The 22,888-nt window shown below is 46.2% G+C and overlaps 1 protein-coding gene across 1 annotated transcript in view; it reads left to right on the top strand.

The window, feature by feature from the left end:
* The window catches only part of LOC142217378 (phosphatidylserine decarboxylase proenzyme, mitochondrial-like), a 34,452-nt gene that overhangs the window by 1,929 nt on the left and 9,635 nt on the right, over nucleotides 1-22,888 (top strand). The window contains exons 2-7 of the mRNA XM_075285602.1: nucleotides 8,377-8,447; nucleotides 11,951-12,083; nucleotides 14,823-15,053; nucleotides 16,068-16,200; nucleotides 16,342-16,479; nucleotides 20,073-20,233. Coding sequence (XP_075141703.1) covers nucleotides 8,395-8,447; nucleotides 11,951-12,083; nucleotides 14,823-15,053; nucleotides 16,068-16,200; nucleotides 16,342-16,479; nucleotides 20,073-20,233 — 849 coding nt within the window. The 5' untranslated portion in view covers nucleotides 8,377-8,394. The remainder of the gene's footprint in view (nucleotides 1-8,376; nucleotides 8,448-11,950; nucleotides 12,084-14,822; nucleotides 15,054-16,067; nucleotides 16,201-16,341; nucleotides 16,480-20,072; nucleotides 20,234-22,888) is intronic.

Genomic DNA, 22,888 nt, shown 5'->3' with positions numbered 1-22,888 from the left:
TATATAATATGTGCTATATACTGAGAGGAGGGTTATATACTGTATATAATATGTGCTATATACTGAGAGGAGGGTTATATACTGTATATAATATGTGCTATATACTGAGAGAGGAGGGTTATATACTGTATATAATATGTGCTATATACTGAGAGGAGGGTTATATACTGTATATAATATATGCTATATACTGAGAGGAGGGTTATATACTGTATATAATATGTGCTATATACTGAGAGGAGGGTTATATACTGTATATAATATGTGCTATATACTGAGAGGAGGATTATATACTGTATACAATATGTGCTATATACTGAGAGGAGGGTTATATACTGTATATAATATGTGCTATATACTGAGAGAGGAGGGTTATATACTGTATATAATGTGCTATATACTGAGAGGAGGGTTATATACTGTATATAATATATGCTATATACTGAGAGGAGGGTTATATACTGTATATAATATGTGCTATATACTGAGAGGAGGATTATATACTGTATATAATGTGCTATATACTGAGAGGAGGGTTATATACTGTATATAATATGTGCTATATACTGAGAGGAGGATTATATACTGTATATAATGTGCTATATACTGAGAGGAGGGTTATATACTGTATATAATATGTGCTATATACTGAGAGAGGAGGGTTATATACTGTATATAATATGTGCTATATACTGAGAGAGGAGGGTTATATACTGTATACAATATGTGCTATATACTGAGAGGAGGGTTATATACTGTATATAATGTGTGCTATATACTGAGAGAGGAGGGTTATATACTGTATATAATATGTGCTATATACTGAGAGGAGGGTTATATACTGTATATAATATGTGCTATATACTGAGAGGAGGGTTATATACTGTATATAATATGTGCTATATACTGAGAGAGGAGGGTTATATACTGTATATAATATGTGCTATATACTGAGAGGAGGGTTATATACTGTATATAATATGTGCTATATACTGAGAGAGGAGGGTTATATACTGTATATAATATGTGCTATATACTGAGAGAGGAGGGTTATATACTGTATATAATATGTGCTATATACTGAGAGAGGAGGGTTATATACTGTATATAATATATGCTATATACTGAGAGGAGGGTTATATACTGTATATAATATGTGCTATATACTGAGAGAGGAGGGTTATATACTGTATATAATATGTGCTATATACTGAGAGGAGGGTTATATACTGTATATAATATGTGCTATATACTGAGAGGAGGGTTATATACTGTATATAATATGTGCTATATACTGAGAGAGGAGGGTTATATACTGTATATAATATGTGCTATATACTGAGAGAGGAGGGTTATATACTGTATACAATATATGCTATATACTGAGAGGAGGGTTATATACTGTATATAATGTGCTATATACTGAGAGGAGGGTTATATACTGTATATAATGTGCTATATACTGAGAGGAGGGTTATATACTGTATATAATATGTGCTATATACTGAGAGGAGGGTTATATACTGTATATAATGTGCTATATACTGAGAGGAGGGTTATATACTGTATATAATGTGCTATATACTGAGAGGAGGGTTATATACTGTATATAATGTGCTATATACTGAGAGGAGGGTTATATACTGTATATAATATGTGCTATATACTGAGAGGAGGGTTATATACTGTATATAATGTGTGCTATATACTGAGAGGAGGGTTATATACTGTATATAATGTGTGCTATATACTGAGAGGAGGGTTATATACTGTATATAATATGTGCTATATACTGAGAGAGGAGGGTTATATACTGTATATAATATGTGCTATATACTGAGAGAGGAGGGTTATATACTGTATATAATGTGCTATATACTGAGAGGAGGGTTATATACTGTATACAATATGTGCTATATACTGAGAAGAGGGTTATATACTGTATATAATATGTGCTATATACTGAGAGGAGGATTATATACTGTATATAATGTGCTATATACTGAGAGGAGGGTTATATACTGTATATAATATGTGCTATATACTGAGAGGAGGGTTATATACTGTATATAATGTGTGCTATATACTGAGAGGAGGGTTATATACTGTATATAATATGTGCTATATACTGAGAAGAGGGTTATATACTGTATATAATGTGTGCTATATACTGAGAGGAGGGTTATATACTGTATATAATGTGTGCTATATACTGAGAGGAGGGTTATATACTGTATATAATGTGTGCTATATACTGAGAGGAGGGTTATATACTGTATATAATATGTGCTATATACTGAGAGGAGGGTTATATACTGTATATAATATGTGCTATATACTGAGAGGAGGGTTATATACTGTATATAATATGTGCTATATACTGAGAGGAGGGTTGTCACGGAGCAAAGGTATACGTCTTCCTCCGGAGGATATCTTGAATCAACACGGACGCAAGAGGTCGGGAGACAACAGCAATTTATTGTAATCCACAAAGTTAGTAGCCGGCGGCGGTCACATCAACCGTAATAACAATAAGTCCACAGAAGTCACAATCCAATGATAACTTTGGTTCCTTGGTCCTGTAACTAAGTCCTGGCTCTCTGCAGAGCTGTGCACAGGCCGGCTAACACATACTAACTGCAGCTACATCTATATACTAAACTGTTACTTCCTCTATCTGTGGGTGGGAAGGGCTGAGCCACAGATCCTTCCCCCCTCACCTATACCAAGGAGAGCAGACTCCCTGTCTACTATGGACAATGCACCATCCAACATCTTCTTGGAGACACTGATCAGATTATCTCCACCCATTGTCCTCACTAGTTAGAGGTATTTGCATACAATGTGCTAACACACTAGACCCGAATCAGCCAACTACACACTGATGTTTACAACAGGTTAGAGAATACATTCCACATGAAATATATATTACACATTGCCTATAGTATAGACTCTAACCATCCCGTGACAACCCCTCCCCCTCTCAAAACATGTGCATGACACAATTGGCCTACACAGGTAAATTGGGGAATGCACATCAGTCTCTATAGCTCATATGTCCTCCTGCCGGGATAACCCATCCGCGTTCTGGTGTTGGTTCCCTCGGCGGTACTGAATGGTAAAGTTGTAGGGTTGAAGGGCTGGCATCTGTCAGAAAATCCGGTGGATCCATGTTGGCTTCTCCCTGAGCTTGGCTTCGGGTCACTGCTCCCACAAAGTGGCACTGTAGATTTCCAACATCGTTGCCTAACAGAACATCGGCCGGCAGCCCGCTCATCACACCAATTGTGCATCGTTTTGGTCCATAACCATAGTCGAGTTCCACGGTAGCTTTAGGAATACGTCTTTGAGTACCCCCTGCCAACTTGATAGAAATGCCAGGACCCTCCTCTAGGGCCTCGGGTCGCACAACTCGGGGGTCCGCTACCGTTAGGAAAGCTCCCGAGTCCCGGAATCCAACAACTGTTCGGCCATCCAGTAGGACCTCCTGCAAGTGCTTCCTCTGAAGGTTTGCGGGATGTGTGGCGGAAGGCTGAATCCCATAGACCCCTGGAGGTGGAACAGATGTGTCATTCATGGAGTCATCTGGAAATGGGGCCAAACTTTCTGTCCTAGGAGTGGTTCCCAGGTAGTGAATAGGCCGGGATGCCACGGTGGCCCGTGCCCCCATGTTAACAGGGCAACTAGCTTGCAAATGTCCAGGCCGCCCGCACCCAAAACATCTGCGCTCTAGCATTCTTCCAGTAGGTCGTTGTCTAGGGACAGGGTTGTTCATAGCTGGAGGCCGATGGGCTGGGGCAGGGGTAGAGGGGGAATTGTAATCCTGAGGCCGGGCACGAAAGGTGGGTGGCTGGATGAAGGGTGTCTGGCGGACTGTGGTAGTTTTCCGCTCCTCTGCAAACAACCTCTTCCACTGCGGCTTGATGGTCAGGCCCTCATCTGCAAGAGAAGCAGCTTGCTCAACTGTGGCTGGGTTCCGTTCCAGCACCCACTCACGGATCTCAGCGGGGCACTGGGAAAAGAACTGTTCCTTAAGTATGACTTGGAGGATCTTATCGACTGTGACAGCCTCCTCTCCTTCTAGCCAGCGCTTGCATGCTTGCTTCAACTTGTGGGCGAACATGTGGAAGGAGCTTCCCCCATTGTAAGACAAAGAGCGGAATTGAACTCGGTAGGTCTCTGGAGTGACGGCATAATACTTCTGCACCGCTCTTTTAATGGCCTCATAGTCCCGCTGATCACTAGGGTCCATGGCTCTGAGAGCTTCCGCAGCCCCATCTCGTAGGTGCCCCACCAGATACCGGACCCAATCCTTCTCTGGGACTTCCATCAGGTGGCACTGGTGTTCGAAGTCCTGAAAATATCCATCAACATCCCCAGCCGCTTCATCAAAGGTCTTGAAGTGTTTATGGGAGACATATGGTGGTTCTCTCACTGTTGGGCTGGGGGCCGACGTTTGATTATAATTCCGCGTAGTTATCTCAGCCATTCGCATTTCATGCGCCATTCTTTCCTTTTCATGCGCCATTCTCTGTTCCTCCTTCTCCGTTTCCTGAGCCCTCTGTAATGCTCTACTCCTTTGCTCTGCAGTTGCTCCTAGCCCCAGCACTGCCAACTCCTCCTCATACAAAACAACCCATCTGCTCTTTTGGGTCTGTACCTGCCACTCCCATATCTCTACTGTCTCCTGGGGGCAGCCCTCCTCATGGTCGCTTTGCAGGGTCATCTCCTCCAGTGCCTCGATCAGTTGATCTTTCGTTCTTCCCTGGTAACTCAGGTTTAGTTCCCGGGCCCTTACTTGTAGACTTGCCATAGTCCAGTTCCTGTATTCTGAGGTTGTGGCTCCATTAATCGCTGAGCTGCTGTAGTCCATCTCGCTGTCCGCTGTTGATCCCACCGCTGCCAACCAGTTGTCACGGAGCAAAGGTATACGTCTTCCTCCGGAGGATATCTTGAATCAACAGGGACGCAAGAGGTCGGGAGACAACAGCAATTTATTGTAATCCACAAAGTTAGTAGCCGGCGGCGGTCACATCAACCGTAATAACAATAAGTCCACAGAAGTCACAATCCAATGATAACTTTGGTTCCTTGGTCCTGTAACTAAGTCCTGGCTCTCTGCAGAGCTGTGCACAGGCCGGCTAACACATACTAACTGCAAGCTACAACTATATACTAAACTGTTACTTCCTCTATCTGTGGGTGGGAAGGGCTGAGTCACAGATCCTTCCCCCCTCACCTATGCCAAGGAGAGCAGACTCCCTGTCTACTATGGACAATGCACCATCCAACATCTTCTTGGAGACACTGATCAGATTATCTCCACCCATTGTCCTCACTAGTTAGAGGTATTTGCATACAATGTGCTAACACACTAGACCCGAATCAGCCAACTACACATTGATGTTTACAACAGGTTAGAGAATACATTCCACATGAAATATATATTACACATTGCCTATAGTATAGACTCTAACCATCCCGTGACAGGGTTATATACTGTATATAATATATGCTATATACTGAGAGGAGGGTTATATACTGTATATAATATGTGCTATATACTGAGAGAGGAGGGTTATATACTGTATATAATATGTGCTATATACTGAGAGGAGGGTTATATACTGTATATAATATATGCTATATACTGAGAGGAGGGTTATATACTGTATATAATATGTGCTATATACTGAGAGGAGGGTTATATACTGTATATAATATGTGCTATATACTGAGAGAGGAGGGTTATATACTGTATACAATATGTGCTATATACTGAGAGGAGGGTTATATACTGTATATAATATGTGCTATATACTGAGAGAGGAGGGTTATATACTGTATACAATATGTGCTATATACTGAGAGGAGGGTTATATACTGTATATAATATGTGCTATATACTGAGAGGAGGGTTATATACTGTATATAATATGTGCTATATACTGAGAGGAGGGTTATATACTGTATATAATATGTGCTATATACTGAGAGAGGAGGGTTATATACTGTATATAATATGTGCTATATACTGAGAGGAGGGTTATATACTGTATATAATATGTGCTATATACTGAGAGAGGAGGGTTATATACTGTATATAATATGTGCTATATACTGAGAGAGGAGGGTTATATACTGTATACAATATGTGCTATATACTGAGAGGAGGGTTATATACTGTATATAATATGTGCTATATACTGAGAGAGGAGGGTTATATACTGTATATAATATGTGCTATATACTGAGAGGAGGATTATATACTGTATATAATGTGCTATATACTGAGAGGAGGGTTATATACTGTATATAATATGTGCTATATACTGAGAGGAGGGTTATATACTGTATATAATATGTGCTATATACTGAGAGGAGGGTTATATACTGTATATAATATGTGCTATATACTGAGAGGAGGGTTATATACTGTATATAATATGTGCTATATACTGAGAGAGGAGGGTTATATACTGTATATAATATGTGCTATATACTGAGAGGAGGGTTATATACTGTATATAATATGTGCTATATACTGAGAGAGGAGGGTTATATACTGTATATAATATGTGCTATATACTGAGAGGAGGGTTATATACTGTATATAATATGTGCTATATACTGAGAGAGGAGGGTTATATACTGTATATAATATGTGCTATATACTGAGAGGAGGGTTATATACTGTATATAATATGTGCTATATACTGAGAGAGGAGGGTTATATACTGTATATAATATGTGCTATATACTGAGAGAGGAGGGTTATATACTGTATACAATATGTGCTATATACTGAGAGGAGGGTTATATACTGTATATAATATGTGCTATATACTGAGAGGAGGGTTATATACTGTATATAATATATGCTATATACTGAGAGGAGGGTTATATACTGTATATAATATGTGCTATATACTGAGAGGAGGGTTATATACTGTATATAATATGTGCTATATACTGAGAGAGGAGGGTTATATACTGTATATAATATGTGCTATATACTGAGAGGAGGGTTATATACTGTATATAATATGTGCTATATACTGAGAGAGGAGGGTTATATACTGTATATAATATGTGCTATATACTGAGAGAGGAGGGTTATATACTGTATACAATATGTGCTATATACTGAGAGGAGGGTTATATACTGTATATAATATGTGCTATATACTGAGAGAGGAGGGTTATATACTGTATATAATATGTGCTATATACTGAGAGGAGGGTTATATACTGTATATAATATGTGCTATATACTGAGAGAGGAGGGTTATATACTGTATATAATATGTGCTATATACTGAGAGAGGAGGGTTATATACTGTATACAATATGTGCTATATACTGAGAGGAGGGTTATATACTGTATATAATATGTGCTATATACTGAGAGGAGGGTTATATACTGTATATAATATATGCTATATACTGAGAGGAGGGTTATATACTGTATATAATATGTGCTATATACTGAGAGGAGGGTTATATACTGTATATAATATGTGCTATATACTGAGAGGAGGGTTATATACTGTATATAATATGTGCTATATACTGAGAGGAGGGTTATATACTGTATACAATATGTGCTATATACTGAGAGAGGAGGGTTATATACTGTATATAATATGTGCTATATACTGAGAGGAGGGTTATATACTGTATATAATATGTGCTATATACTGAGAGAGGAGGGTTATATACTGTATATAATATGTGCTATATACTGAGAGAGGAGGGTTATATACTGTATACAATATGTGCTATATACTGAGAGGAGGGTTATATACTGTATATAATATGTGCTATATACTGAGAGGAGGGTTATATACTGTATATAATATGTGCTATATACTGAGAGGAGGGTTATATACTGTATATAATATATGCTATATACTGAGAGGAGGGTTATATACTGTATATAATATGTGCTATATACTGAGAGGAGGGTTATATACTGTATATAATATGTGCTATATACTGAGAGAGGAGGGTTATATACTGTATATAATATGTGCTATATACTGAGAGGAGGGTTATATACTGTATATAATATGTGCTATATACTGAGAGGAGGGTTATATACTGTATATAATATGTGCTATATACTGAGAGAGGAGGGTTATATACTGTATATAATATGTGCTATATACTGAGAGAGGAGGGTTATATACTGTATATAATATGTGCTATATACTGAGAGAGGAGGGTTATATTGTGTATGTGCCGTACCTGTAGAGAGTCGGGCGCCGTATGTGTACGTCTCATATAGATGATCTTACCCGCTGTATATACTGATATCACACCCTAATAAAGGGGCACCCTCCATACTCTTGTCACTTGCTCCTTATTTTCCAGGATTCATCTGGAGCCGCCATGTGTAAAGCCACCGGACAGTCTGGAAGCGGAGCCCAAAGGTCGAGGAAATGGTTTGTACTAAAAGACCACCCAGAAGTTACAATTATTGTTGCCGGTCTTCTCCTAGTAGATGGGGTCTCATGGGGTCCTTCATGCTTCCTCCTCTGTGCTATATACCCCTGTATACATCTTCTTCAGGCTTCCTCCTCTGTTCTATATACCCTTGTATACATCTTCTTCAGGCTTCCTCCTCTGTGCTATATACCCTTGTATACATCTTCTTCAGGCTTCCTCCTCTGTGCTATATACCCTTGTATACATCTTCTTCAGGCCTCCTCCTCTGTGCTATATACCCTTGTATACATCTTCTTCAGGCTTCCTCCTCTGTGCTATATACCCCTGTATACATCTTCTTCAGGCTTCCTCCTCTGTGCTATATACACCTGTATACATCTTCTTCAGGCTTCCTCCTCTGTGCTATATACCCCTGTATACATCTTCTTCAGGCCTCCTCCTCTGTGCTATATACCCCTGTATACATCTTCTTCAGGCTTCCTCCTCTGTTCTATATACCCCTGTATACATCTTCTTCAGGCCTCCTCCTCTGTGCTATATACCCCTGTATACATCTTCTTCAGGCCTCCTCCTCTGTGCTATATACCCCTGTATACATCTTCTTCAGGCCTCCTCCTCTGTGCTATATACCCCTGTATACATCTTCTTCAGGCCTCCTCCTCTGTGCTATATACCCCTGTATACATCTTCTTCAGGCCTCCTCCTCTGTGCTATATACCCTTGTATACATCTTCTTCAGGCTTCCTCCTCTGTGCTATATACCCCTCTATACATCTTCTTCAGGCCTCCTCCTCTGTGCTATATACCCTTGTATACATCTTCTTCAGGCTTCCTCCTCTGTGCTATATACCCTTGTATACATCTTCTTCAGGCTTTCTCCTCTGTGCTATATACCCTTGTATACATCTTCTTCAGGCCTCCTCCTCTGTGCTATATACCCTTGTATACATCTTCTTCAGACCTCCTCCTCTGTGCTATATACCCCTGTATACATCTTCTTCAGGCCTCCTCCTCTGTTCTATATACCCCTGTATACATCTTCTTCAGGCCTCCTCCTCTGTGCTATATACCCCTGTATACATCTTCTTCATGCTTCCTCCTCTGTGCTATATACCCCTGTATACATCTTCTTCAGGCCTCCTCCTCTGTGCTATATACCCTTGTATACATTTTCTTCAGGCCTCCTCCTCTGTTCTATATACCCCTGTATACATCTTCTTCAGGCTTCCTCCTCTGTGCTATATACCCTTGTATACATCTTCTTCAGGCCTCCTCCTCTGTGCTATATACCCCTGTATACATCTTCTTCAGGCCTCCTCCTCTGTGCTATATACCCCTGTATACATCTTCTTCAGGCCTCCTCCTCTGTGCTATATACCCCTGTATACATCTTCTTCAGGCCTCCTCCTCTGTGCTATATACCCTTGTATACATCTTCTTCAGGCTTCCTCCTCTGTGCTATATACCCCTGTATACATCTTCTTCAGGCTTCCTCCTCTGTGCTATATACACCTGTATACATCTTCTTCAGGCTTCCTCCTCTGTGCTATATACCCCTGTATACATCTTCTTCAGGCCTCCTCCTCTGTGCTATATACCCTTGTATACATCTTCTTCAGGCTTCCTCCTCTGTGCTATATACCCTTGTATACATCTTCTTCAGGCTTCCTCCTCTGTGCTATATACCCTTGTATACATCTTCTTCAGGCTTCCTCCTCTGTGCTATATACCCTTGTATACATCTTCTTCAGGCTTCCTCCTCTGTGCTATATACCCTTGTATACATCTTCTTCAGGCCTCCTCCTCTGTGCTATATACCCTTGTATACATCTTCTTCAGACCTCCTCCTCTGTGCTATATACCCCTGTATACATCTTCTTCAGGCCTCCTCCTCTGTTCTATATACCCCTGTATACATCTTCTTCAGGCCTCCTCCTCTGTGCTATATACCCCTGTATACATCTTCTTCATGCTTCCTCCTCTGTGCTATATACCCCTGTATACATCTTCTTCAGGCCTCCTCCTCTGTGCTATATACCCTTGTATACATCTTCTTCAGGCCTCCTCCTCTGTTCTATATACCCCTGTATACATCTTCTTCAGGCTTCCTCCTCTGTGCTATATACCCTTGTATACATCTTCTTCAGGCCTCCTCCTCTGTGCTATATACCCCTGTATACATCTTCTTCAGGCCTCCTCCTCTGTTCTATATACCCCTGTATACATCTTCTTCAGGCCTCCTCCTCTGTGCTATATACCCCTGTATACATCTTCTTCAGGCCTCCTCCTCTGTGCTATATACCCTTGTATACATCTTCTTCAGGCCTCCTCCTCTGTGCTATATACCCCTGTATACATCTTCTTCAGGCCTCCTCCTCTGTGCTATATACCCTTGTATACATCTTCTTTAGGCCTCCTCCTCTGTGCTATATACCCTTGTATACATCTTCTTCAGGCCTCCTCCTCTGTGCTATATACCCCTCTATACATCTTCTTCAGGCCTCCTCCTCTGTGCTATATACCCCTGTATACATCTTCTTCAGGCCTCCTCCTCTGTGCTATATACCCTTGTATACATCTTCTTCAGGCCTCCTCCTCTGTGCTATATACCCCTGTATACATCTTCTTCAGGCCTCCTCCTCTGTGCTATATACCCTTGTATACATCTTCTTTAGGCCTCCTCCTCTGTGCTATATACCCTTGTATACATCTTCTTCAGGCCTCCTCCTCTGTGCTATATACCCCTCTATACATCTTCTTCAGGCCTTCTCCTCTGTGCTATATACCCTTGTATACATCTTCTTCAGGCCTCCTCCTCTGTGCTATATACCCTTGTATACATCTTCTTCAGGCCTCCTCCTCTGTTCTATATACCCCTGTATACATCTTCTTCAGGCTTCCTCCTCTGTGCTATATACCCTTGTATACATCTTCTTCAGGCCTCCTCCTCTGTGCTATATACCCCTGTATACATCTTCTTCAGGCCTCCTCCTCTGTGCTATATACCCCTGTATACATCTTCTTCAGGCCTTCTCCTCTGTGCTATATACCCCTGTATACATCTTCTTCAGGCCTCCTCCTCTGTGCTATATACCCCTGTATACATCTTCTTCAGGCCTCCTCCTCTGTGCTATATACCCTTGTATACATCTTCTTCAGGCCTCCTCCTCTGTGCTATATACCCTTGTATACATCTTCTTCAGGCCTCCTCCTCTGTGCTATATACCCCTGTATACATCTTCTTCAGGCCTCCTCCTCTGTGCTATATACCCTTGTATACATCTTCTTCAGGCCTCCTCCTCTGTGCTATATACCCTTGTATACATCTTCTTCAGGCCTCCTCCTCTGTGCTATATACCCTTGTATACATCTTCTTCAGGCCTCCTCCTCTGTGCTATATACCCCTGTATACATCTTCTTCAGGCCTCCTCCTCTGTGCTATATACCCCTGTATACATCTTCTTCAGGCTTCTTACAATGATCTTCTCTTTCCACTTAGGTTGTCTGTTCCTCGTTTCTCCATCAAGCGTCGCTTTGGTCAGCTGCGGCCGCCGTTTTTACGCTTACGCTCGTGGCAGCTTCTTAAACCTCTGGCGAAGGCGGGGATCCAGCCAACCACGAGAGTCAGCAGGGTGAGGAGCGACATCTTGTTGTGATGAAGATCTCTAGTGTAGATCCAGTGGACAATCCGTGTGGGATCTCTTGGATTTATCATTCTTTATGATCTAGACCAGGGGTCTCAAACTCGATTTCCCCCGGGGGCGCTGGGGGTGGAGTCTGGGTGAGGCCGGGCCGCATCAGGTTTTCCCAATTTTTTTTTTTTCTAAAAGTCGCCATATTCTGACAGCTGTAACTTTTTTATACGTGCGTGTACAGGGATCTATAGGGCGTCTTTTTTTGCGGGGCCGGGTGTACTTTGCAGTTCTACCATTTTCGGGAAATGCTTTTGCTTTGATCACTTTTTATTCAAATTTTTATCAAAATCAAAACAGTGAAAAAACGTCGGTTTGGCACTTTTGACTATTTTTCCGGTTACGGCGTTTACCGAACAGGAAAAATATTTGTATAGATTTGTAGAGGCGGCGATGTCGGACACGGGGAGACCTAACATGTAGGGGTGTCACAGTATTTATCTACTTTTATATGTCTTCTAGGGAAAGGGGGGCGACTTGAATTTTTAATACTTTTTATATATATATTTTTTTTTTTTTAAACTTTTTTAAAATTTTTTTGCATTTATTAGACCCTGTAGGGGTGCTGAACCCCAGGGGGTCTGATCACTAATGCAATGCTTAAAGCAGTAGACACCCGGCGGCTATGGCGGCTGCAGGCTCCCGGGCAGTCGCCATAGTTACACACCCGGCATGCACCGTACTATTACGGCAGATGTCCGCCGGGGGCCGCAAACTATTGTCCCGAGGGCAGGACCGCGAGTTTGAGACCCCTGATCTAGATGAAGAACAATACAGGACAGTTTTGGACAGGGGCGCCAAGGACCCACCAGGAGAATCCTTTCTAGGGGCCACTGGCTAAATGCAAATATTACCAGCCTCCCATTTATTTCAGTACTAGCCTGCTGCACACCCCGTGCCTTGGACAAGGGCCCCCTTATCTTTGGGATGGGGCCCCACAGATCAAATCAAACAGGCTTTATTGGCACATCCGAATGGATATTTGACATTGCCAAAGCTAGTAAAGTGTATGGAGAGTATGGGGGGCGTGGGGGGGGGGCTGATTTGGGGTATAACCGTCCATGATGTCTCATCTTCCTCTTAGTTGGTGACTGCTATATGGGGAGGTGGGGTGGGGCGGGTGTATTGGGGTATAACAGTCCATGGAGTCTCATCTTCCTCTTCGTTGGTGACCGCTGTATGGGGGGGCGGGGGGGGGGGCAGGTGTATTGGGATAAATATAACAGTCCGTGGAGTCTCATCTTCCTCTTCGTTGGTGACTGTATATGGGGAGGTGGGGGTGGGGCGGGGCGGGTGTATTGGGATAAATATAACAGTCCGTGGAGTCTCATCTTCCTCTTAGTTGGTGACTGCTATATGGGGAGGTGGGGCGGGGCGGGTGTATTGGGATAAATATAACAGTCCGTGGAGTCTCATCTTCCTCTTCGTTGGTGACTGCTATATGGGGGGGTGGGGTGGGGCGGGTGTATTGGGATAAATATAACAGTCCGTGGAGTCTCATCTTCCTCTTAGTTGGTGACTGCTATATGGGGAGGTGGGGGTGGGGCGGGTGTATTGGGATAAATATAACAGTCCGTGGAGTCTCATCTTCCTCTTCGTTGGTGACTGCTATATGGGGGGGTGGGGTGGGGCGGGTGTATTGGGATAAATATAACAGTCCGTGGAGTCTCATCTTCCTCTTAGTTGGTGACTGCTATATGGGGAGGTGGGGGTGGGGCGGGTGTATTGGGATAAATATAACAGTCCATGGAGTCTCATCTTCCTCTGGTTTGGTGACAGCTGGACACGTATTGGGCAGCGATCTCCACAGTGCCCTCTTCTTCTCCCAGTAGGATGTAGAGTTTCCTCTTCTCCCAGTCTGGGATGTGGGCAGAGAGTCTTTGGTAGTAGACGGCCCTCACAGCTGAGTATTTGGTGCAGTGTAGCAGGAAGTGGGTCTGGTCTTCTAGGACCCCCTGGTCACAGTGCTGGCACAGTCTCTTCTCCCGTGGCTTGTACGTCTGCCTGTATCGCCCCGTCTCTATCTCTAGGTTGTGGGCGCTCAGTCTGTACCGGCTCAGGGTCTGTCTGTGCTTGGGGTGGCGTATTCTCTCCAGGTAGGTGGCCATGGTGTAGTCCCTTTGTAGGGATTGGTACACATTGGTGAGTTTCTTGGAGTTATTGCGTTTCTCCATTCCTCCATGTACCACTCTTTGTCTCTCTCAATGACTCCTTTTATTTGAGCCTTGTTCAGGGCATGTTGGGGGTTTTGGCTTGGCAGATGGCTGATGCTTGGTTGGGGGGTATCAGTTTTTCTCGGGGCTCTGTGGCTCAGCCAGGCTTGGTGGTGGTAGGAGCCAGGACTGCTGCCACAGTGATAATAAGAAGATGGGACCCAGGAAGGAGCCTAGTGGTGGGCTTGCCTCTGTGCCTAGATGTCATCTACGCCCCTCCCCCCATGAATCTACATATAATAACCGGGGTAATTTGTTAAATATTACGCCCAGTTTATGATATGGACGTATACAGGTGTGTGTTGGTTACCTGTATGTAGTGCAGTGATTGTACTGGGGCATGCACCCCTCAGGTAGGGGTCCACCAGGGAGTCACCTGTGGGCCAGCCCAAGCCTTCAGAGGAGCAATATCATGGGGGGTCACCTTGACTTGAGTTATAGATGTTTCTTATTTTCTTGCTCATAGGCTGTTTATACCAGAGCACCCACTCGCCTGCTGTCTCGACTCTGGGGTCTGCTGAATGAGGTTAGCTTGCCCTACTGGCTACGGCGCCCCCTGCTTTCAATGTATGTGTGGGCTTTCTCAGTGAACATGCAAGAAGCTGAGGTGGAAGACCTGAACAGATACAGGAACCTAGGGGAGCTCTTCAGACGTCCATTGAAGCCAACAGCTCGAAGCATCTCTCCTCAGTATTTAGTGAGTATCATATGGTGCTTGCCCTTGTGGCTCTGGCCCTCCTGGCTCTGGCCCTCCTGGCTCTGGCCCTCGTGGCTCTGCCCCTCCTGGTTCTGCCCCTCCTGGTTCTGCCCCTCCTGGTTCTGCCTTTCGTAGCTCTGGCCCTCGTGGCTCTGCCCCTCCTGGCTCTGCCCCTCCTGGTTCTGCCCCTCCTGGTTCTGCCCCTCCTGGCTCTGTGCCTCGTGGCTCTGCCCCTCCTGGTTCTGCCCCTCTCGGCTCTGTCCCTCGTGATTCTGTCCCTCCTGGTTCTTCCCCTTCTGGCTCTGCCCCTCCTGGTTCTGTCCCTCGTGGCTCTGTCCCTCGTGGCTCTGTCCCTCGTGGCTCTGTCCCTCCTGGTTCTGTCCCTCCTGGTTCTGTCCCTCCTGGCTCTGCCCCTCCTGGCTCTGCCCCTCCTGGTTCTGCCCCTCCTGGTTCTGCCCCTCCTGGCTCTGCCCCTCCTGGCTCTGCCCCTCTTGGCTCTGTCCCTCGTGATTCTGCCCCTCCTGGTTCTGCCCCTCGTGGTTCTGCCCCTCGTGGTTCTGCCCCTCGTGGCTCTGCCCCTCTTGGCTCTGCCCCTCTTGGCTCTGCCCCTCCTGGCTCTGCCCCTCCTGGCTCTGCCCCTCGTGATTCTGCCCCTTCTGGCTCTGCCCCTTCTGGCTCTGTCCCTCGTGGCTCTGCCCCTCTTGGCTCTATTCCTCGTGATTCTGCCCCTCGTGGCTCTGCCCCTCCTGGTTCTGCCCCTCCTGGTTCTGCCCCTCCTGGTTCTGCCCCTCCTGGTTCTGCCCCTCCTTGCTCTTTGCACTAGGCAGGAGATCATCTGTTTGTACCTATTCACACAGTCAGTAATAATCCAGGAGTGGAGCCTTGAGAAAACCAGTCATGGGGAAATGTTCAGCTATTCTGTGTTGTGTGTGAACAGGGCCTATGTCTAGGAGTTGCTCTCTGGCCTGCTATTTGGGCATTGGGTTTGTGGTTATGTTCATCACTATTTTGTAGGTCAGTCCATGTGATGGTCGGGTCCTCCACTATGGCAGAACCCGTGGTGCACAGATCGAACAAGTGAAGGGTCTCACATATTCATTGGAAAACTTCTTGGGACCTCAGAACTGGCGGGAATCAGAGAACTCAGGTACACACGTGTTTTGGCTGGGGTATTACCTTGTCACATGTAAAGACAACAGTCACCTTCCGGGCAGCCCCATCTTCCTCGGCTCCTCTAAGAGCTTTCTTGAGTCGCCATCTTCTCACATTCTCCTTTTTCCTCTTCCAGAGCTTCCATTTCTACAGCAGTTGGGCGTCCGTCCATCCAACCGACTCTACCACCATGTTGTGTATTTGGCTCCAGGAGATTATCACCGATTCCATTCCCCAACTGACTGGAGCATCCAACACCGAAGGCACTTTCCAGGTAAGTTCAGTGCTGAGGGTGCATGTTCCTCTGATTCTCCTGCACACAGACACATATAGGGGATGGTACACGTGTCTCCTGCACACAGTCACATACTAGGGGATGGTACACGTGTCTCCTGCACACAGTCACATACTAGGGGATGGTACACGTGTCTCCTGCACACAGTCACATACTAGGGGATGGTACACGTGTCTCCTGCACACAGTCACATACTAGGGGATGGTACACGTGTCTCCTGCACACAGACACATACTAGGGGATGGTACACGTGTCTCCTGCACACAGTCACATACTAGGGGATGGTACACGTGTCTCCTGCACACAGTCACATACTAGGGGATGGTACACGTGTCTCCTGCACACAGTCACATACTAGGGGATGGTACACGTGTCTCCTGCACACAGTCACATACTAGGGGATGGTACACGTGTCTCCTGCACACAGACACATACTAGGGGATGGTACACGTGTCTCCTGCACACAGTCACATACTAGGGGATGGTACACGTGTCTCCTGCACACAGACACATACTAGGGGATGGTACACGTGTCTCCTGCACACAGACACATATAGGGGATGGTACACGTGTCTCCTGCACACAGACACATACTAGGGGATGGTACACGTGTCTCCTGCACACAGTCACATACTAGGGGATGGTACACGTGTCTCCTGCACACAATCACATACTAGGGGATGGTACACGTGTCTCCTGCACACAGACACATACTAGGGGATGGTACACGTGTCTCCTGCACACAGACACATACTAGGGGATGGTACACGTGTCTCCTGCACACAGACACATATAGGGGATGGTACACGTGTCTCCTGCACACAGTCACATACTAGGGGATGGTACACGTGTCTCCTGCACACAGTCACATACTAGGGGATGGTACACGTGTCTCCTGCACACAGTCACATACTAGGGGATGGTACACGTGTCTCCTGCACACAGACACATACTAGGGGATGGTACACGTGTCTCCTGCACACAGACACATACTAGGGGATGGTATACGTGTCTCCTGCACACAGTCACATACTAGGGGATGGTACACGTGTCTCCTGCACACAGACACATATAGGGGATGGTACACGTGTCTCCTGCACACAGACACATATAGGGGATGGTACACGTGTCTCCTGCACACAGACACATACTAGGGGATGGTACACGTGTCTCCTGCACACAGACACATACTAGGGGATGGTACACGTGTCTCCTGCACACAGTCACATACTAGGGGATGGTACACGTGTCTCCTGCACACAGTCACATACTAGGGGATGGTACACGTGTCTCCTGCACACAGTCACATACTAGGGGATGGTACACGTGTCTCCTGCACACAGTCACATACTAGGGGATGGTACACGTGTCTCCTGCACACAGACACATACTAGGGGATGGTACACGTGTCTCCTGCACACAGTCACATACTAGGGGATGGTACACGTGTCTCCTGCACACAGTCACATACTAGGGGATGGTACACGTGTCTCCTGCACACAGTCACATACTAGGGGATGGTACACGTGTCTCCTGCACACAGTCACATACTAGGGGATGGTACACGTGTCTCCTGCACACAGTCACATACTAGGGGATGGTACACGTGTCTCCTGCACACAGTCACATACTAGGGGATGGTACACGTGTCTCCTGCACACAGTCACATACTAGGGGATGGTACACGTGTCTCCTGCACACAGTCACATACTAGGGGATGGTACACGTGTCTCCTGCACACAGTCACATACTAGGGGATGGTACACGTGTCTCCTGCACACAGTCACATACTAGGGGATGGTACACGTGTCTCCTGCACACAGACACATACTAGGGGATGGTACACGTGTCTCCTGCACACAGTCACATACTAGGGGATGGTACACGTGTCTCCTGCACACAGACACATACTAGGGGATGGTACACGTGTCTCCTGCACACAGTCACATACTAGGGGATGGTACACGTGTCTCCTGCACACAGACACATATAGGGGATGGTACACGTGTCTCCTGCACACAGTCACATACTAGGGGATGGTACACGTGTCTCCTGCACACAGTCACATACTAGGGGATGGTACACGTGTCTCCTGCACACAGTCACATACTAGGGGATGGTACACGTGTCTCCTGCACACAGTCACATACTAGGGGATGGTACACGTGTCTCCTGCACACAGTCACATACTAGGGGATGGTACACGTGTCTCCTGCACACAGACACATACTAGGGGATGGTACACGTGTCTCCTGCACACAATCACATACTAGGGGATGGTACACGTGTCTCCTGCACACAGACACATACTAGGGGATGGTACACGTGTCTCCTGCACACAGTCACATACTAGGGGATGGTACACGTGTCTCCTGCACACAGTCACATACTAGGGGATGGTACACGTGTCTCCTGCACACAGTCACATACTAGGGGATGGTACACGTGTCTCCTGCACACAGTCACATACTAGGGGATGGTACACGTGTCTCCTGCACACAGTCACATACTAGGGGATGGTACACGTGTCTCCTGCACACAGTCACATACTAGGGGATGGTACACGTGTCTCCTGCACACAGTCACATACTAGGGGATGGTACACGTGTCTCCTGCACACAGACACATACTAGGGGATGGTATACGTGTCTCCTGCACACAGTCACATACTAGGGGATGGTACACGTGTCTCCTGCACACAGACACATACTAGGGGATGGTACACGTGTCTCCTGCACACAGTCACATACTAGGGGATGGTAAACGTGTCTCCTGCACACAGTCACATACTAGGGGATGGTACACGTGTCTCCTGCACACAGACACATACTAGGGGATGGTACACGTGTCTCCTGCACACAGTCACATACTAGGGGATGGTACACGTGTCTCCTGCACACAGTCACATACTAGGGGATGGTACACGTGTCTCCTGCACACAGACACATACTAGGGGATGGTACACGTGTCTCCTGCACACAGTCACATACTAGGGGATGGTACACGTGTCTCCTGCACACAGACACATACTAGGGGATGGTACACGTGTCTCCTGCACACAGTCACATACTAGGGGATGGTACACGTGTCTCCTGCACACAGTCACATACTAGGGGATGGTACACGTGTCTCCTGCACACAGACACATACTAGGGGATGGTACACGTGTCTCCTGCACACAGTCACATATAGGGGATGGTACACGTGTCTCCTGCACACAGTCACATACTAGGGGATGGTACACGTGTCTCCTGCACACAGTCACATACTAGGGGATGGTACACGTGTCTCCTGCACACAGACACATACTAGGGGATGGTACACGTGTCTCCTGCACACAGTCACATACTAGGGGATGGTACACGTGTCTCCTGCACACAGTCACATACTAGGGGATGGTACACGTGTCTCCTGCACACAGACACATACTAGGGGATGGTACACGTGTCTCCTGCACACAGACACATACTAGGGGATGGTACACGTGTCTCCTGCACACAGACACATACTAGGGGATGGTACACGTGTCTCCTGCACACAGTGTATTTGATATTTCTTTCTGCTCCCTCTAGGTTCGTTGCTCTCAGTCAGTCCCCATGTCGCCCGTTGGGTTCCAGGATTATTTTGTCAGAATGAACGTGTGGTCCTCAGTGGACAGTGGCAATTTGGTTTCTTCTCTCTTACTGCTGTAGGTGCCACAAATGTTGGCTCCATCCGCATCTATGGTGATTCAGTAAGTACGACCCCTGGCAGTCCTTGGATGGACACTATTGAGTTGACTCATGTTCACACTTCAGAGTAGCACCTCCTTAAGTGGAAACAACAAAGAGCGAAGGATATGTCCAACATGAAGAGGCAGTGTCCATTCTACACCCCGTCCCATGCCCATGGTTATCTCCCTAATGTCAGGAATCTATATCTTCTCCCTCAAGCAGCCATCATTCTCTTCTGTACGTGGCTATTGCTTTGTGGTCAGGCTTTGGCAGGGTCTGTTCAGCCAGTCAGTGGTGTGAGACACCAAGCCAAGTATGGCTGAGGCGGGGTATTAGGACCTGGCCCTTCCTGGACTCGGATTACATTCGTTTTTTGGCTCTGTGTTCTCTGACTTTACTCCCAATACCTTCCACTGTTTCCTTCTTCTCCTGCTTAACCTTTCTGTTGCTGATTTGGCTTTATCTGTGACCTCCTGGACGTACCTGCTTGGACTCCAGTATTCCTCAGCTGTCATTTTGGCTATTTCTTTACTTCCCTGGTTCTGACTCTTCCTATCCTCCATAGGGTTTCTGGTTTATTCCTTGCCTGCAAGTGCACCCGTTATCTGACTGTTCTGGGGTGTCAGGGTGGGTCCCAATCCTGCTTTGTGGTAGGCTCTGGTGAATACCTTGGTATGACCTGAGAGTCTGGAAACCACATCAATGTTGGATTATTGGCTACTCACCCTGTCAGGAATTGCTCAAATAACAATCCCAAAGTAAACGCCCAGCAATCGCCCAAAGTGGCCAGACACAGCGCCCAATGACTGAGGGTCTCGCATAACAGCGCTCCAAAAGCTGGTTAGTTAAAGGTATATGTGAAAAATGTCTTCTCTTTAATGGCGGAGGGTGCCAGCGAGCAGGTGGAGCAGATGTACAGACCCACGGCCAGGCAACAATATCACACGTATAGGGCCATGTGCACAGCAGAGCTTGCAGCCGGGTGCAGACAATGCTTCATACACAAGTACCGGGGTCACCATCAGGGCACCGGCAACTCAGGGGCTTCACCTCATTATTTCTGTTATTTTGGTTAAGTGGCTCCATCTGTGCTCATATCTCCCCTGATGAACCTGGTTACTAATATATCTGCTGGGGGCAACATGTAGGGGGTGGTTGTTTGGGGCAGTGGATATGAGAGATGTGTCTAGAAGGCACCGATACATGTCCTAATCCTGAGTATATGCTGTAGCATTGAGTCTGTCAAGCATTAGTGGGACCGCTGTCATGTATATACGGGACTCTGCGCACACACTGACCGCTGGGATGTATATACGGGACTCTGCGCACACACTGACCGCTGTCATGTATATAAGGGACTCTGCACACACTGACCGCTGGGATGTATATACGGGACTCTGCGCACACACTGACCGCTGGGATGTATATACGGGACTCTGCGCACACACTGACCGCTGGGATGTATATACGGGACTCTGCGCACACACTGACCGCTGTCATGTATATAAGGGACTCTGCACACACACTGACCGCTGTCATGTATATACGGGACTCTGCGCACACACTGACCGCTGTCATGTATATAAGGGACTCTGCGCACACACTGACCGCTGTCATGTATATACGGGACTCTGCGCACACACTGACCGCTGTCATGTATATAAGGGACTCTGCACACACTGACCGCTGGGATGTATATACGGGACTCTGCGCACACACTGACCGCTGGGATGTATATACGGGACTCTGCGCACACACTGACCGCTGGGATGTATATACGGGACTCTGCGCACACACTGACCGCTGTCATGTATATAAGGGACTCTGCACACACACTGACCGCTGTCATGTATATACGGGACTCTGCGCACACACTGACCGCTGTCATGTATATAAGGGACTCTGCGCACACACTGACCGCTGTCATGTATATAAGGGACTCTGCGCACACTGACCGCTGTCATGTATATAAGGGACTCTGCGCACACACTGACCACTGTCATGTATATAAGGGACTCTGCGCACACACTGACCGCTGGGATGTATATACGGGACTCTGCACACACTGACCGCTGTCATGTATATACGGGACTCTGCGCACACACTGACAGCTGTCATGTATATAAGGGACTCTGCGCACACACTGACCGCTGTCATGTATATAAGGGACTCTGCGCACACACTGACCGCTGTCATGTATATAAGGGACTCTGCGCACACACTGACCGCTGTCATGTATATAAGGGACTCTGCACACACACTGACCGCTGTCATGTATATAAGGGACTCTGCGCACACACTGACCGCTGTCATGTATATAAGGGACTCTGCACACACTGACCGCTGTCATGTATATACGGGACTCTGCACACACACTGACCGCTGTCATGTATATAAGGGACTCTGCGCACACTGACCGCTGTCATGTATATAAGGGACTCTGCGCACACACTGACCGCTGTCATGTATATAAGGGACTCTGCGCACACACTGACCGCTGGGATGTATATACGGGACTCTGCACACACTGACCGCTGTCATGTATATACGGGACTCTGCGCACACACTGACAGCTGTCATGTATATAAGGGACTCTGCGCACACACTGACCGCTGTCATGTATATAAGGGACTCTGCGCACACACTGACCGCTGTCATGTATATAAGGGACTCTG

This window comes from Leptodactylus fuscus, chromosome 8 (genome assembly GCF_031893055.1).
Source record: "Leptodactylus fuscus isolate aLepFus1 chromosome 8, aLepFus1.hap2, whole genome shotgun sequence".
Taxonomy (NCBI): Eukaryota; Metazoa; Chordata; class Amphibia; order Anura; family Leptodactylidae; genus Leptodactylus; species Leptodactylus fuscus.
This window is presented reverse-complemented; position numbering and strand designations above follow the sequence as displayed.